This window comes from Amblyomma maculatum, chromosome 1, assembly GCF_055883805.1.
Source record: "Amblyomma maculatum isolate TAMU_Amacu chromosome 1, ASM5588380v1, whole genome shotgun sequence".
Taxonomy (NCBI): Eukaryota; Metazoa; Arthropoda; class Arachnida; order Ixodida; family Ixodidae; genus Amblyomma; species Amblyomma maculatum.
Genome location: NC_139344.1, coordinates 132,424,511 through 132,439,110, shown reverse-complemented (window position 1 = coordinate 132,439,110; position 14,600 = coordinate 132,424,511). Strand labels below are relative to the sequence as shown.

The following is a 14,600-nucleotide window of genomic DNA, read 5'->3' as shown; positions in this document are numbered from 1 at the left end:
CCCTCGTGTTAAGTCGTCAATTGCCAACTCTATTTCATCGGCTGTAATCGGGTGCTCTAACCTCTCTTTTGAGTTGTCATCAATTCTGGGAATCAAATTCAGGAATCCTGCCTTGAAGCTGTTTGAGTCGACCCCTCTACGCATGAATAAGACTGTATAGAAAAGTGTGAAAGCATGCTCTATGTCGTGTTTTCCTTTTACGATAACTCCGTCCTGTTCAATTTCAGAAATCATGTTCTTGCTGGCCCATTTGCGTTCCATTGCCAGGGTCCTTTTAGTTGGGGCCTCACCGGTTATCACTTTATCTGCTGATGCTTGAAAGCGGTACAAAAGCGCTTCCAGTGAATGCGGCGTTGCCTTAGAAACGTGCCGTAGAACGTTATACTGCGGTGTATATCGGTAATTATGAGCATGTTACAGAAGTCGCAGTTACACGAGTAGCGAAGTACGTTTCCGCTACATTCCTTCTGCGCTCTGCGCACATGCAGAGCCATCTTGCGGCAAACACAGAAGAACCCCTCCTCGCAATGTGCGGCGCTGCCCCGACACGTGGCGCGCCACTCGCCCCTGACGTTTCGCCGTGCACCCTCACGGGTTGTAGAATCAAGCGTCTTTCCTTTCTTTAGATCACTATCTTCGCTCACCCGCTTCTCCCCTTCGGGCCGCGCGGGTACCGGTGCGAAGATGCCCCAATACTCTTGCGTTTAATAAATTTTCTCGCTCTCTCCCCTTCCAACATCCAGCGTGCGCCACTCGAACAGTGGTGTTTAGGCGACGCGGCTGGTCTTTCCGCTCACAGCGCGATTGCTAGGTGCAGCGTCTGATGCCGGACGCCTCTGACGTGATCGCTGCGCCGCAGCGATTCTGCTGGGAAAGCGTCCCCTGCGATGTGTGCCGAGCTGCTTCCGAGGAATCATGCTTCTGCGTGGTGCTCCCAAGCGAGATAGAGGACGATCCCATCAAGGCGTCAGCCCCATGATCGCGTCCGCCTTCATGGCGCGTCGCTGCCCGGTTTTCTCCCAAAGCCGCAAAGTCCGACGCGGGGCGCCTCATCAGTGATTGCTGCGCCGTAGCGCATTGTCTTACACTCCTTGGCAGGTCGACGGGTGTTGTATTGCAGGGCCTTGCGCGCGCGCTCTTGAGACGCGTGTGATGGAAGCGGCGCCGTCTACCAGTGCCGGTCACGCTACAGTGTCTTGCTCATCAGCGTCTTCCTCGCCGGCGAGCACTGATGGACCATCTCCGTCAACTGGTGTTCGACCACGAGGAAGGCTGCACAAGACGGAGGCACAGAAGGCGGAGACCAAAGCTCGCCATGCTGAGGCCATGCGACGAAAGCGGCGTGGGAACGCCGAGCTGCGGGAACGAGAGGTTCAGGAGAAACGGCAACGGCGGACCGTGAGCCCGGAATTCAGGGCAAGGGACGCCGAGGCAATGCATCTTAAACGTGCCGAAGATGCATACCGAACGGCAAGGGAAGCCGCAGCCAAAAGGCAGCAACGACATTCAAACGCCGCGCTGAGAGCCAGGGAGGCTGTGCACTTAGAAGTGTGGAGTATGAAAACTATGTCTTTGTGTGACTCAAGAGCATACCCAGCGAATGAGTGGGCGGTGCGAACGAGGTAAAATAACGCTATCGCGTTCCACTCTTGAAGGCGAAGCTTAAGCGTCCTCCAAATTTTTTCACTGCTAGTTACCGTCTGGAGAAATGCTAAGTACGAAGTTTTCAAGATATCGGTAAACCAACCTCGAAGACCTGATGTCGCACGTCAGTACATTAGCTGAGGAGATTCAAGGAGAGATGCTCATTTCTGCATTGAAGTTCTTTAAAGACAGCGTTCTTCTGTGTATCATAATGGACGGCAATAAGTTCGAACACATCATGTGCAACTCATTTCCTGCCATCCCAAGGATTATTGCTTTCCTGGGGCATGCAAGTGGAGCTGCAACAAACTGAGTCATTAAAGCTAACCAGTTCGGTTTATTCCTCGTTTTTATGCAGGCAACTAGAAAGTGCAGGCTTAGCATCGGCCGTCGAGGACCACCAGTCCGTAAAACAGGAGACGTGTGTGATCCAGCACACAGAAACCGTGTCCAGCGCACTTGTGCAAAGCAGTCCGGGCGAAATGCCAATGTTTTCAGCAATCTTTTCAACTTACGAATATTTTTTTTCCTTTTTTTTTTTTCATCTGACAAGCCAATAAATATTGCGTAAAAGAAATAGACGCTCGACAAAAAAATGCAATGCATGTCAATATACCGGCACAATTTAGCGTTTAACAGCCATCTAAACGCTGCCATACAAGTGTGGCGTTATTTCATTGACAATGCTAGCGATCAATTAAAAAAAACTTTAAAAGTTCTTTCCAAAGGTAACCCGACAGACAGAGTTCCAGGACAGAGCTTATCAGTGTTTCCACAGCGACGTTGGTATAGCTGACGAATATCATTTTCCTTACATCACACGACGAAGCAGACGATATCGCCGGCCGTGGCCAAAGCAAAGCGCCTAGGCTCCGTAGCTAGAAATATTAGCACATACGTTTCAAATTTCGCGCTGCAATCGTTACCTGGCGTCACCAGCTGACGTTGCGCTTCCGCCATTCTTACAGCGCTCCTTGCGTGCTCAGTTTAGGCTGCGTGCGGAAAAACGTTTCGGATTTCATCCAGCTGCATGGCTCTAGAAAAACGAGTTTTTCTTCGTTTCAATAACTGATTTGGCATCGTCTCGTTCACGTCTTAAAACTACCCACTGCAACTAACCGCCAAACTATGATAATTAAAAAGTTAATTAGTGAACTTTTGTTAATCACACTCGTAATTAGAGGCGTTTTGCCGCAAGTTCTGTCTGCTAGAACACAAAGTGTGTTCCAGCAAATATTGTTTCTGTTTTGAGACTACCACTTTTTAAAATCACTTAAGTCTTCGCCGAATATATAACACAGCCTCTAAGGATTACTATTTACCCATGGCATGCACAAATCCACACATATATACAAATACATACATATTACACATATATACATATTGGTAACACTCGTGTAGTCATACATGCGTCATGATTGCAGATTGCAACTGGTTTAAACAACAAGAAAATCAAACACGTGGTGGCACGACATTATCGACAATTCTACGGAGCCCACGCGTGCTCAAAAGTGCATCACCATTCATCGAATTAGTAATCATACCAAGGCACGTGGCTAACCTGCACCAACTAGGTGGTCACAATACGTGCGCATTACAAAAAAAAAAAAAAGAAAGAGACAGAGAGAGAGAGAACTGAGTAAAAAGATACCAGCCATTTCGCGGCTTATCTTCTTAAGTTGCAGTAATCAGAAATAGCTTTCCTAACCTTTCGTTAATACCTGACTACAAAGTCTTAACTTTCTGAATTAAATATTTTCTTACTTCAAGGCCGCAATGTGATCTAAACCCAGATTCCAATATAGTGACCTTTAATTGATTGAATGATGACCCTGAATGCTTACATGCTTGTACAATAGTAGGTTAAGTAGGTTTGTACTGTGCGCCTTGTGATTGTTAAAACGCAAACAAAATGTCGCAGTCTGTCCTATATAGTAGAGTTGGCAGGTGGACCATTCAAGCAAGTAAATTACATTGGCAGTGCCACAGGTTATTTTGCCTTTAATTTGGTAGTTGGAAGCCGTGTTATAAACTACTGAGATGTTCTCGAACTACTGAGGGTGGTTCTCGAAGAAGTCAAAATATCACCTAAATTTTAAGCACTTCTGAATACAACTCTGGGCGGTTCCCTAAAGATGCTTTTAGGCGGTAACTTTGCATCAGGATGTCGTGCTGTCTCCTTCTGTACCTCAGAACACCTGTAACGTAAAAGAGAGGCTGAGTAGTTTAAAAACCAAGTTAGCTTACTGTTTCGAGACAAGATCGCTTGTTGAATAAAGTAATGACTCGCGGTCAAATGCTTCTGCGCGTTTAAAGGCACCGTCAATTAACTTTGCGGGATATTTTTGTTTAATTAGGAGATGTCGAAGGTCTTCGCAATTCGTGTAGAAGCCTGATGGTTTGTAACATATCCTTTTAAAACGAACGGCCTTACTGTATGATATACTAGTATTGCCATGTTTTACATGGCTGCTGTTAACGGGAAGATGCATGCTGTTGACAGTCAGTAGCTTTTCTATAAAGTCAAGTAGTTTGTGTTTCAGCGTAAAACGACACTGTTACACCAAGAAAACTAATAGTTGAAGCAGACTACGAGTGTGTCAAAGAGATTGATGGATGAAAATTATTGAAATCTGCATTAAATGCAAAGAGTTGTTGCTCGCCACGCTGCCAGTTAATAAAAATATCATCAGCAAACCGCCTGAAAAGAACGGTTTTAAAGGACGAATATCAAGGAACTCTGTTTCAAGGCACCCCAAGAAGAAATTTGAATTATTATTACCTTTTGTGGTACCCACTGAAGTCTAACCTGAACGTAGTTGAAATCATTAAATACGAAATTTTTAGGCTTAAGTATGAGCCTCCACAGAGCCCCCAATATCAAAATATCAACAGGTCTATGAGGGCAGTATTCATCATAGGCGGCATTTACGGACCGAATACCATCGCTATGCGGTATTTTGTATTCTGCGAATTGATATCCAAGATAACAAGAAGCGAGCCAGGTGGGATATTACAGCCACTGATATCAGCTAGAAAATGAGTGGTATCCTTTGAAGGGAACTTGGCAAGAATTGTGTGAATGAGGGAGTTGACATAGCGCGAGAGGTTTTCGGTGATCGTTCCAACACCAGAATGTATAGGTCCCTCTCGATTGTTCTTCTGAACGTTTGGGAATACGTAAAATCTGCCGGCAATTGGATTGAGAGGAATCAGTGAGTTCACTATTCAATATGTAATTTTGCCAGCCTTCAACAGTCCATCTAGTGTGTCAATGACCACTGATGTGAATTGCGATGTTGGATCAGCATCTAGGCGGTTATAAAATGTGTCGTAATCTAGTTGTCCCAGAACTTAACTAAAGTAATCTGACGTATTGATAATAACAATGGCACCCACCTTGTCTGCCGGCTTTACACAATGTCCGTGGATGTCGCTAGTTTTAAATCGAAATCATTACTTCGCTATGTTCAGATTTCTGTCCGCAGGCAGCGTCAGCAAAATCGTGTCCGCAGTAGTTGTGCGTAATTGAGAAGCGATAGAAGTTAATGAGTGGTGTCAATTGATAGAGTGTGTCATAATGTTGTGTCCAAAAAATAGTTAAACCGAGACGTTTATTGTTATTAATTACAGGCAAAAAAATGTAAAAGTTGTCCGCTGAAGTTTTGAGTATTTCAGAACCGGTAGAGAATAATGAGTGGTGTCAATCGGTAGAGGGTAATCGATAGAGGGACATAGTGTTCTGTCCGAAAAAATAATCAGGTCAACAAGTTATTAGGTAATTAATTACAGGCAACAAATGCAAAAGTAAATGCAGAAATTATCTCATTTGCCAATGGATTGACGCCCCATTTAAATGTATGAAATACTGAAACAGTTAATTAAAGTAGTCAGTAGAGATTACTTGTAGGATGTGACGGCACGCCAACCGGAAGCGAAGGCGACAAAAGGGCTTAAGAAAGGATTTGCGTGAAACTTGAAAGTACGGAAGACTAAAATGGGTGAACAAAAAATGAATTAATGTGACGTCAACGATGTGACGTCACGCAACTGAATCTAGCGCCTAAAAAGGCACAGGAAGCGATTTGCACGAGGTTTGAAACCGCCAAAGACCAAAATGAATACACAAGAAGTGAACTATTATGACGTAGAAGATGTGTCGTCACGCAACCGGAGGTTCAACCGAAAAAGGGCATAGGAAGGCATTGGCGTGCAATTTGAAAGTACCAAAGACAAAAATGTGTAACCAAAAAGTCAATTTAGTAACTAGAAGCAACCAGAAGCAACCAACAACAGTATCCGTGCTTTCGCATGACTCCAATGCAGACTCTGCAGCGCCCTTTAATTTTTTTTTTTTATTGCTGCCGTATTCATGAGACCATAAATTGTGCCTGAAAGGCACTTTATCCTTATATGTTCCTAATATATCCTGCTGCAACGCTTTTATATACATGTCTAGATATTTTTTACGTTGTACTGCAGGAGTGCAGTGTTCAGACGAGGTCAATGCATTTTCCCAGTCATTCGCAACGGGATGGTCATGAAAATACTCTCGAAGTCTCAGTCTGCGTGAGAAGCTTCGCAGGTTTTTGCAAGAGTAAACTCCTTATATCTACCGGATGCGAGGCAAAAGTTCAGCCCACGCGACTGGAGATTTCATTCAGCCCTGGAGAAGATAGCACTGGATAGAAAGACGAAACTGGCCGAGGGCGGCGGTCGCGCTTCATTTATGGTATCAGTTTTAGATGTGGCAGCGGAACAGTAAAGCTACATGCCTATGGGTGGAAATACATTATCGCGTTCAATTTTGTTTTGTTTTGCCTTTGTGATCTCCGCAGTTTTTATTTCATACTCGTCCAGTAGGAATTACTCACATCTTTGAAATATACAAGACGAAACAAGTTGCTTTTCTTAATTTCGCGAATACTTTCCTGTTGACCTTTAATGGTCAGTGACAATACCCGTTAGGTCAAGTGCTGTGTTATTTAAAACCGTTTGCCATTTGTATTTGTTACGGACTGACATTTCAGAGTTTTCTGGCTGCATAATAATTTTAAGTCCTCTTGGCACAGGGGAAGCATCTGCGCACAGTTTTAGAGAGGTGGCATGCAGCTCCGAACGAATGCGTTTTTCACCTATTTTCCTAATTTTAAAGATGTGTATCAATAATGTCGAGTTCGAATCACCTGGTAGTCAGTCTTCCAGCTGCGTTGATCCAGGTTATCCTTTAACCTTGCTGCGCAGAGGGTACCGTCGCTCTGTGGTGTCGGTGGGTGTAGCAGTCGGTAGCGTGGACGCCTCGTTGACTGAAGGGACCGGTGTTCGTCGGTAGAAACTAGAGTACAGGCAGTGTCCTATATTTATACGCGAGGTCTCTCAGTATCTTCACTGATAACGCTGAGCATCTAATAATAACCGAACTAATGTAGTTAATACTCATGCAGGCACACATGCGTCCTGATGCAGATTACAACTAGTTGAAAATAACAAGGAAATGATAACACGTGGTGGCCCAACATTATCGAGAATCCTACGGCGCCCACGCGTACGCAAAAGTGCATCACCATCCGTCAAATTAGTAAGCATACCAATGCACATGGCTAAACTGCGACAATGAGCGGGTCACAATACCTATGCATTAAAAAAAAGAAAGAAACACACACAGTGGGACAACGGAGTATTAATGATCATTCAATCAATTAAAAATCACCATCTTGGAATCTGGATTTCGATCGCATTCGATTTCGATCGCATTCGAATCTCGATTTCGATCGAGGACACTGCTTGTAGTCTAGTTTCTTCCGACGAAGGCCGGTCCCTTCAGTCTACGAGGCGTCCATGCCACCGACTGCTGCACCCACCGACACTACGGAGCGTCGGTAAGTAGCAGATAGGCTGATTGCCCGGTGATGCGAACTCGACATTAACTAGAAACCTCCTTAAAGTGAGGAAATCAGTTGAAAAAACGCACCCATTCGAAGCTGGATGCCACCTCTCTAAAAGCGTGCGCAGATGCTTCCACTGCGCCAACAGGCCTTAGAATTGTTATGCAGCCAGCAACCTCTGAAATGTAAGCCTGTAATAAAGATAGATGGCAAACGGTTCTAAATAAGGCAGCACTTGACCTATGGTTATTGCCACTGACCTAGCAGGTCAACAGCAAAATCTTCGCGAAGTAAAGAAAAGCAACTCCTTTCCTCTTGTATACTTCAAACAAGTGAGTTAGCCCTATTGGACCAATACGAAAAGAAAAAGATTGCATAGATCGCAAAGGCAAAACTAGAAAAAAATGGTCCGTAGTAATGTATTTCACCCATAGGCATGTTGCATGACTGTTCCGCGGTCACATCTAAAACTGATACCATAGACGAACCACGACCGCCACCCTCGGCGAGTATTGTCATTCTATCCAGTGCTAGCCTCTCCAGCGCTGAAGGGAGTCTCTTGTTGCGTGAGCTATTGCCTTCGTCGAAACACTGGACTCCTCCAGTACAACGTAATAAATACCGAGGAATGTATATAAAAGCGGTGCAGCGGGACATATTTGGAGCGCATATAAGAATAAAGGGCCTTTCAGGCACAATTTATTGCCTGATGAATCGGCAGCAATAAAAAAAAAATTGAGTTCTGCAGAATGAGCATTGGAGTAATGCGAAAAGACGGATGCTGTTGTTAGTTGCTCCTGGTTGCTTCTAGTTGCTTAATTCACTTCTTGTTTACCCATTTCATTCTTTGGTACTTTCAAATAGCACGCCGATATATCTTCCTGTGCTGTTTTTCGGCTCGACTTCAGGTTGCGTGGCGTCACATCCTATAGACGTACCCTTAATTGATTGATTAATTTAACTATTTTATTATTTGATACTATCAAATGTGGCGTCAAGCCATTGGCTATAGACCATTTCAGCCCTTACTTTTACATTGGTTGCCTCCAGTTATTTACCTAATAACCTTTTTGGCCTAATTATTTCTTCGGACACATCATTACGTCACCCTCTATCGATTGACACCACTCATTAACCTCTATCAAATCTCAATTACTCACCACTGCTGCGGACACGATATTCCTGACGCGGTATGCGGACAGAATTCTGAATATAGCGAAGTAATGATTTCGCACTAAAACCAGCGACATCCACGGAAATTTTGATAAAGCCGGCAGACAAGGGGGGTACGTGCCATTGTTATTATGAATACGTCAGATTACTTTAGTTAAGGCCTGGGACAACTAGATGACGACACATTTTATAAACGCAAAGGTGCTGATCCAACAACGCAATACAAATCAGAAGTCACGGACGCACCAGATGGACTGTTGAAGGCTGCAAAAATTACATATTGAATAGTGAACTCAGATTCCTTTCAATCCAATTGCCGGCAGGTTTTACTTATTACTAAAAATTCATAAGATCAACCCAGGGCAACCTATACATTCTGGTGTTGGAACGATCACCGAAAACCTCTCGCGTTATGTCGACTCCCTCATTAACAAAATTCCTGCCAAGTTCTCTTCATAGGATACCACTCATTTTCTAGCTGATATCAGTGGCTTTAATAACCCACCTTGCTCGCTTCTTTTTACCTTAGATGTCACTTCACTGTATACAAATATACCGCATAGCGATGGTATTCAATCCATAATGAACTCTTATGATAAAAATGCCCTCATAGACCTGTTGAAAGTTCGGCATCAGGTACTCTGTGGAGGCTCATACTCAACATTAAAAAATTTCTAATTTTATGACTCTCCCTGCGTTCAGGTTGGTGGTACTTCAATGGGCACCAGAATAGGTCCTAATTATGCCAATATCTTCATGGGGTGCCTTGAAACAGAGTTCCTTGATATTCGTCCGTTAAAACTGTTTTTTTCAGGCGCTGTATCGATGATATTGTTACGGGCGAAGAAGACGCGCGCAATGGCGTGGCCAGGCGCGCTCGCGCTAGGCCCGCCACCATTCATTAAACGTCATCTACCATCGCCATCGGTCATGTTCTGTCTCTTTCCCGTAACAATTATTTTATAATCTGGCAGCACGGCGAGCAATAACTATTTGCATTTAATGCAGATTTTAATAATTTTCATCCATCAATCTCTTTCACGTACTCGTACTCGGCTTCAACTATTAGTTTTCTCTATGTGACAGTGTCGTTTTACGGTGAAACACTAACTACTTGACTTATAGGAAACGTACTGACTGTCAACAGTATTTTAACTTTAACGGCAGCCATGTAAATCATTGCAATAATAGTATTCCATACAGTTAAGTCGCTCGTTTTAAAAGGATATGTTCCAAGCCATCTGGCTTCTGCGGGAATTGTGAAGAACTTCGACACGTTCTAACTAAACAAAAATATTCCGCAAAGTTAATTGACGGCGCCGTTAAACTCAAAGAGGCACTTGACTGCGAGTCATTACTTTATTCAACAGACAATCCTGTCTCGGAACAGAAAGCTAACTTGGTTTTAACCTAATCAGCCTCTTTCCCTAATGTAACAGGTGTTCTAAGGAGATTTCACAAGATCCTGATTCAAAGTTACCGCCTAAAAGGCACCTTCCGAGAACCGTTCCGAGCGGTATTCAGACATGCTAAAACTCTGCATGATATTTTGACTTCTTCGAAAACAACCCGTCCCGATTTTAGTGGATGTACACCATGCAATAAATCTCGCTGTAAAATATGTTCCCAAATGACAACAGTCAATAGTTGTTAGCACGGCTTTCAACTACCGTATCAAAATTAAAAGCATCTTCACCTGTGACACTGCCAATGTAATTTACCTGCTTCAATGTTTCGCCTACCAGCTCCTTTATTTAGGGCACACTGCGACGATCTTTAGATCGCGTTTATCAATCGCAAAGCAGACAGCACAATCCTAGCCCTCCTACCACTGTCCAAGCGTGTAAGCATTCAGGCTCATTCAATTTATCATATTAAAGTCACTATATTGGAATCTGGGTTTCGATCACACTACGACCGCGAAGTCAGAGAATCATTTTTAATTCACAAGTTTAAGGCTGTGTCGTCATATAAACGAAAGCGTAGGAAAGCTATGTTGACTATCTATGTAACACTATTTCTAAATTCTGCCACTTTTAAAGATCAGCCGCGAAATGACTGGTATCTTACTACTCCATTCTCTCTCTCTCGCTATTTTTTTATAAAGTGTACGTATTGCGACAACCTCATTGTCTGCTGTTTAGCTACGTGTCTTCGTATGATTACCAGTTCGATGAATGGTGATGAACTTTTGCGCTCGCGTGGGCTGCGTAGGATTCTCGATAATGTGCCACCACGTGTTATCATTTTCTTGTTATTTTAAACCAGTTGCAATCTGGATCATGACGCATGTATGACTGCGTGAGTTTTACCTACATTAGTTTGGTTTATTGTTAGATGGTCACCGTCATCAGTACTGATACTGAGAGACCTAGCGTATAAATATAGGACACTACCGGTATCCTAGTTTCTTCCGACGAAGACCGGTTCCGCGGCCGATCTTCAATACATTCTTCTTTTCCCGTCTGACCTTTTTTGAACGTGTTCTCAACCAACCTCAAATAATCTCCCTGCCGCAGCTTCGCGTGATTCCGCTCTCGAAACGGTATGATGGATGAATGGATGGAATATAGGTGCCCCCTTTGAAACGGGATGGTAGCAGTTGCTACCATGCTCAATTTTATCCCGATATCTTAATTATTGTTTTAGATTGGTTAACTATACCTTCAATCTATTTATTGAATTTTTGTTTCTACATTAATATTATTATGTCACTTTTCTGCTCTTAAGCCACTAATCTTCCAGTCGTTTTTTGCTAGTTTCCACCGCCGGTTTATTCACCCGATTACCGGTATCTCTAAACCCCAGAGCTTCAGGAAGAGTGACTGCGCCTGCATCGACTTCTGGATGGATACCATTACATTCTAGTATAATATGGTCAATTGTTTCAATGGAGTTACCACATACAGAGCATGCGTCATCTTCATTGTTAAATTTTGTTTTTAGCTGCGTGATCTATGCCACCCTGAACTAGCTTCAAAAAGTAGGGCACTGCGTCTTGAGTTATCGAAGAAAGCTTCCATCCTGATCTGCCTTTTCCACTTTGAGCATAATTCCACACTCTGTTCCTTTTCCATCGAATTTATCCAATATTTAAATTCTGTGTTTTTCACTTGTTGCTTGATGCTCTTTATTTCTTCGTCCTTGTGACCAGTATACTTACTGGTTAGTATCATAGTTTTTTTCCTACATTGTGAGTCAACGCTTTTTAGGTATATGAATTTAAATACTTTAGCTGCCCATCTGTTACTGTCCAATTTCCTCCGGCGCTCCTCATATAACATTTTACTCTGAGTTTCCCATACTTCGAAAGATGCCAACTTTCAGTGACAGTTCTTATTTTCTCCATGTTATACTTCCTTATATCGGCCACCTTGTGCTTATTGATTAGCTTTGATATCTCGGCCAATTCAATCTGGTCTGTTGGATTGGAAGCTTTCATACTCTGGCTTTTCTTAATCAAATCTTTCGTCTTCTTAGACAGCTTACCAGCATCCTCTCAACCTATCCTACCGGCTACTTCTACTGCACATTCAGTAGTGATATCTATGAAATTATTGTTCATTGCTTCCCGGGTAATGTCGCCATCCTCATTTAGAGCTGAAGATATATTCTGTGGCGAGATCCTGAACTCTTCTGCCCTCTCTCTCACCGCTAATTCATTGATGGGTTTCTTTTTTAGTAATCTGTTGCGTTAATTCTTCATATTTAGGCTGATTCGGGACCTCACCATCTCGTGGTCTCTCCATCGCACTTCCTGATTACCTCTACATCTTGCATAATGGCGGGTGTTGAACACATTATGAAGTCAATTTCATTTTTAATCTCCCCTTTGGGACTTTTCCATGTCTATTTCCGGTTCTTCTGTTTGCTGAAGAAGGTATTCATGATTCTTAAGTTATTGCGCTCTGCAAACTAGAAACTCCCGCCTGCTATTACTCGATCCAAAGCCATAGTCACTTACTGCCTGGTCTCCTGCCTGCTTTTTCCCTACCTTGGCATTGAGGTCGCCCATTAGTACAGTATACTGCGTCTTTACTTTTCGCATTGCCGATTCTACATCATTGTAGAAGCTTTCAACTGCCTGGTCATCATAACTACATGTAGGTGCATTGGCCTGTACAGCCTCTCTCTTATGCATAGGAATACAGGAAGTGGATCGGGGGAGGGGGGGGGGGGTGCTTTTTGTACACTTATGTTCGACAGACTCCAACAATCATTAGTGAGATAAATTTTACTGAACCGTGGGAAAAATTTATCTGCAAATTTGTGGAGCATCACCAAAATTTCCACTCATCGTTGGCTCAGTGTTCCGAACATTATTCATACTTTCGTCATTTGGTTTACGCTGGAAAACTATGAGTCTAATTATATAGTGTGTGCTGCAAGAGCTAACAGTTGACTGTTCCTTACGATAAGACTAAAAGAGGGGAAGAATTGGTCCCATTACTAAGTTTCATAACTGTCAGCTCCTGTGCGCTGACCGTACATCTCCTAACGGAGGTCTTTCTAAGAGAGAACAAAACTCATGTAACATCGAAGCCAAGGCATAACTTTCTCTGCCTGCGATTGAGATTCGTGATGAAAGCGTCGCCCCGACGTACAAAGGCGCCGAAGGCCAAGAGGCTACAAGATTAACAAAAGAGATAAAATGGCTAACTATGCCTCATGGTAACTCTTCGAGGTATCTCTGGGTCGCCTCTCGCTGATTGCGCGACGCCAGATGCATATCATTGAAATTCTTAGTGCTTGCAGTGGAGCCCTTGATGTTGTATCCTGGACTAAACTCTTTCCCAAGCTTCCTCGCCACCGCTTAAGCATGGTTTCCTCTGAAAAGGGCGCCGCGCCGCCACTATGAAAGATTTAGTTAGAATTTCTGAGGACGTCTGCCTCTTGGAGCGACTTTTTCTTCTCCTTTTTCTGCACGAAGGCATGCATGGTGGAGTCGACCATATTGAACGCAGGTGATGTCAGCATGTGTTTACGTAATTGGTGGCCCGTGAAAAGGGAAAACAAAACCATTTGCCGTTGAAATGCGCGCTATTCAGTTTTTATTTGCAAAAGCTATATAAAAATCGAGATGAGGAGCAAAATGAAAAGAGTTTTTTCCCTACTCTTGGCAGATATACTTTGCTGTGCCCGTGAATGGATGGCCAAAAAAAAAAAAAGATACAGCGGCCGATTTTCTTTTTCTTTTTCGATCTATTATTCTGCATCTCTGCGTCTGATAGCTGCAGACTGGTACGATATCAAATACCACAAGGAGAGAAAGTAACCGACATACCGACAATGAGCGAAAGTAACGAATACAATAGTTAAAAAATAGCTGTGTGAAAGCATGCGCAAAATATGCTAATAGCTGTGAGAGTGTATGACCTGGTCTAACGCGAGCTTATTGGAATTGTAAAAACTCTGCCCCTTCTTTTAATGCTTCTCTACCATTAAATATTCATTAAAATAGTTTACTACATTTTCCTTAATGAAGTATGTATAAGTGGCGTCGAGAAAGAGGCCTAAATGAGCAGGAAGAAGTGGTGTTTGGCGAGCATCGGCGAGGATGTTTGCCCTGTTGCACACGAGACATAACACTGCGGAACAAGAAGTGTGCGCGTGCGAAACAAAGGCGTGACGTCAAACCGCATTCGCAAGACATTTCGCCGACCAGCCGAAGCCACGGCAAAAATAAGTGGCAAATAAAAGTTTACGTCACTGCGAAAACTAGTGAGATAAAGGAATTTTTTGTACTCTTGACTTTCGTCGTGTACTGGGCCAGTACACGAAAAGCGCCAAATGTAACCCATTGCTATCTGACGCTTAAATGTTAAATATCTGAAACGTTTGCGAGTACCGAGGGCGAAATGCCGACTGTGCAATACGTCCCATATTGCTTCTATTTAA

The 14,600-nt window shown here is 43.3% G+C and overlaps 1 protein-coding gene across 1 annotated transcript in view; it reads left to right on the top strand.

The window, feature by feature from the left end:
- Window positions 1-1,326: 1,326 nt before the first annotated feature.
- LOC146203950 (uncharacterized) overlaps window positions 1,327-14,600 on the top strand; it is a 46,474-nt gene continuing 33,200 nt past the window's right edge. Inside the window, exon 1 of the mRNA XM_084603725.1 lies at window positions 1,327-1,555. Coding sequence (XP_084459851.1) covers window positions 1,327-1,555 — 229 coding nt within the window. The remainder of the gene's footprint in view (window positions 1,556-14,600) is intronic.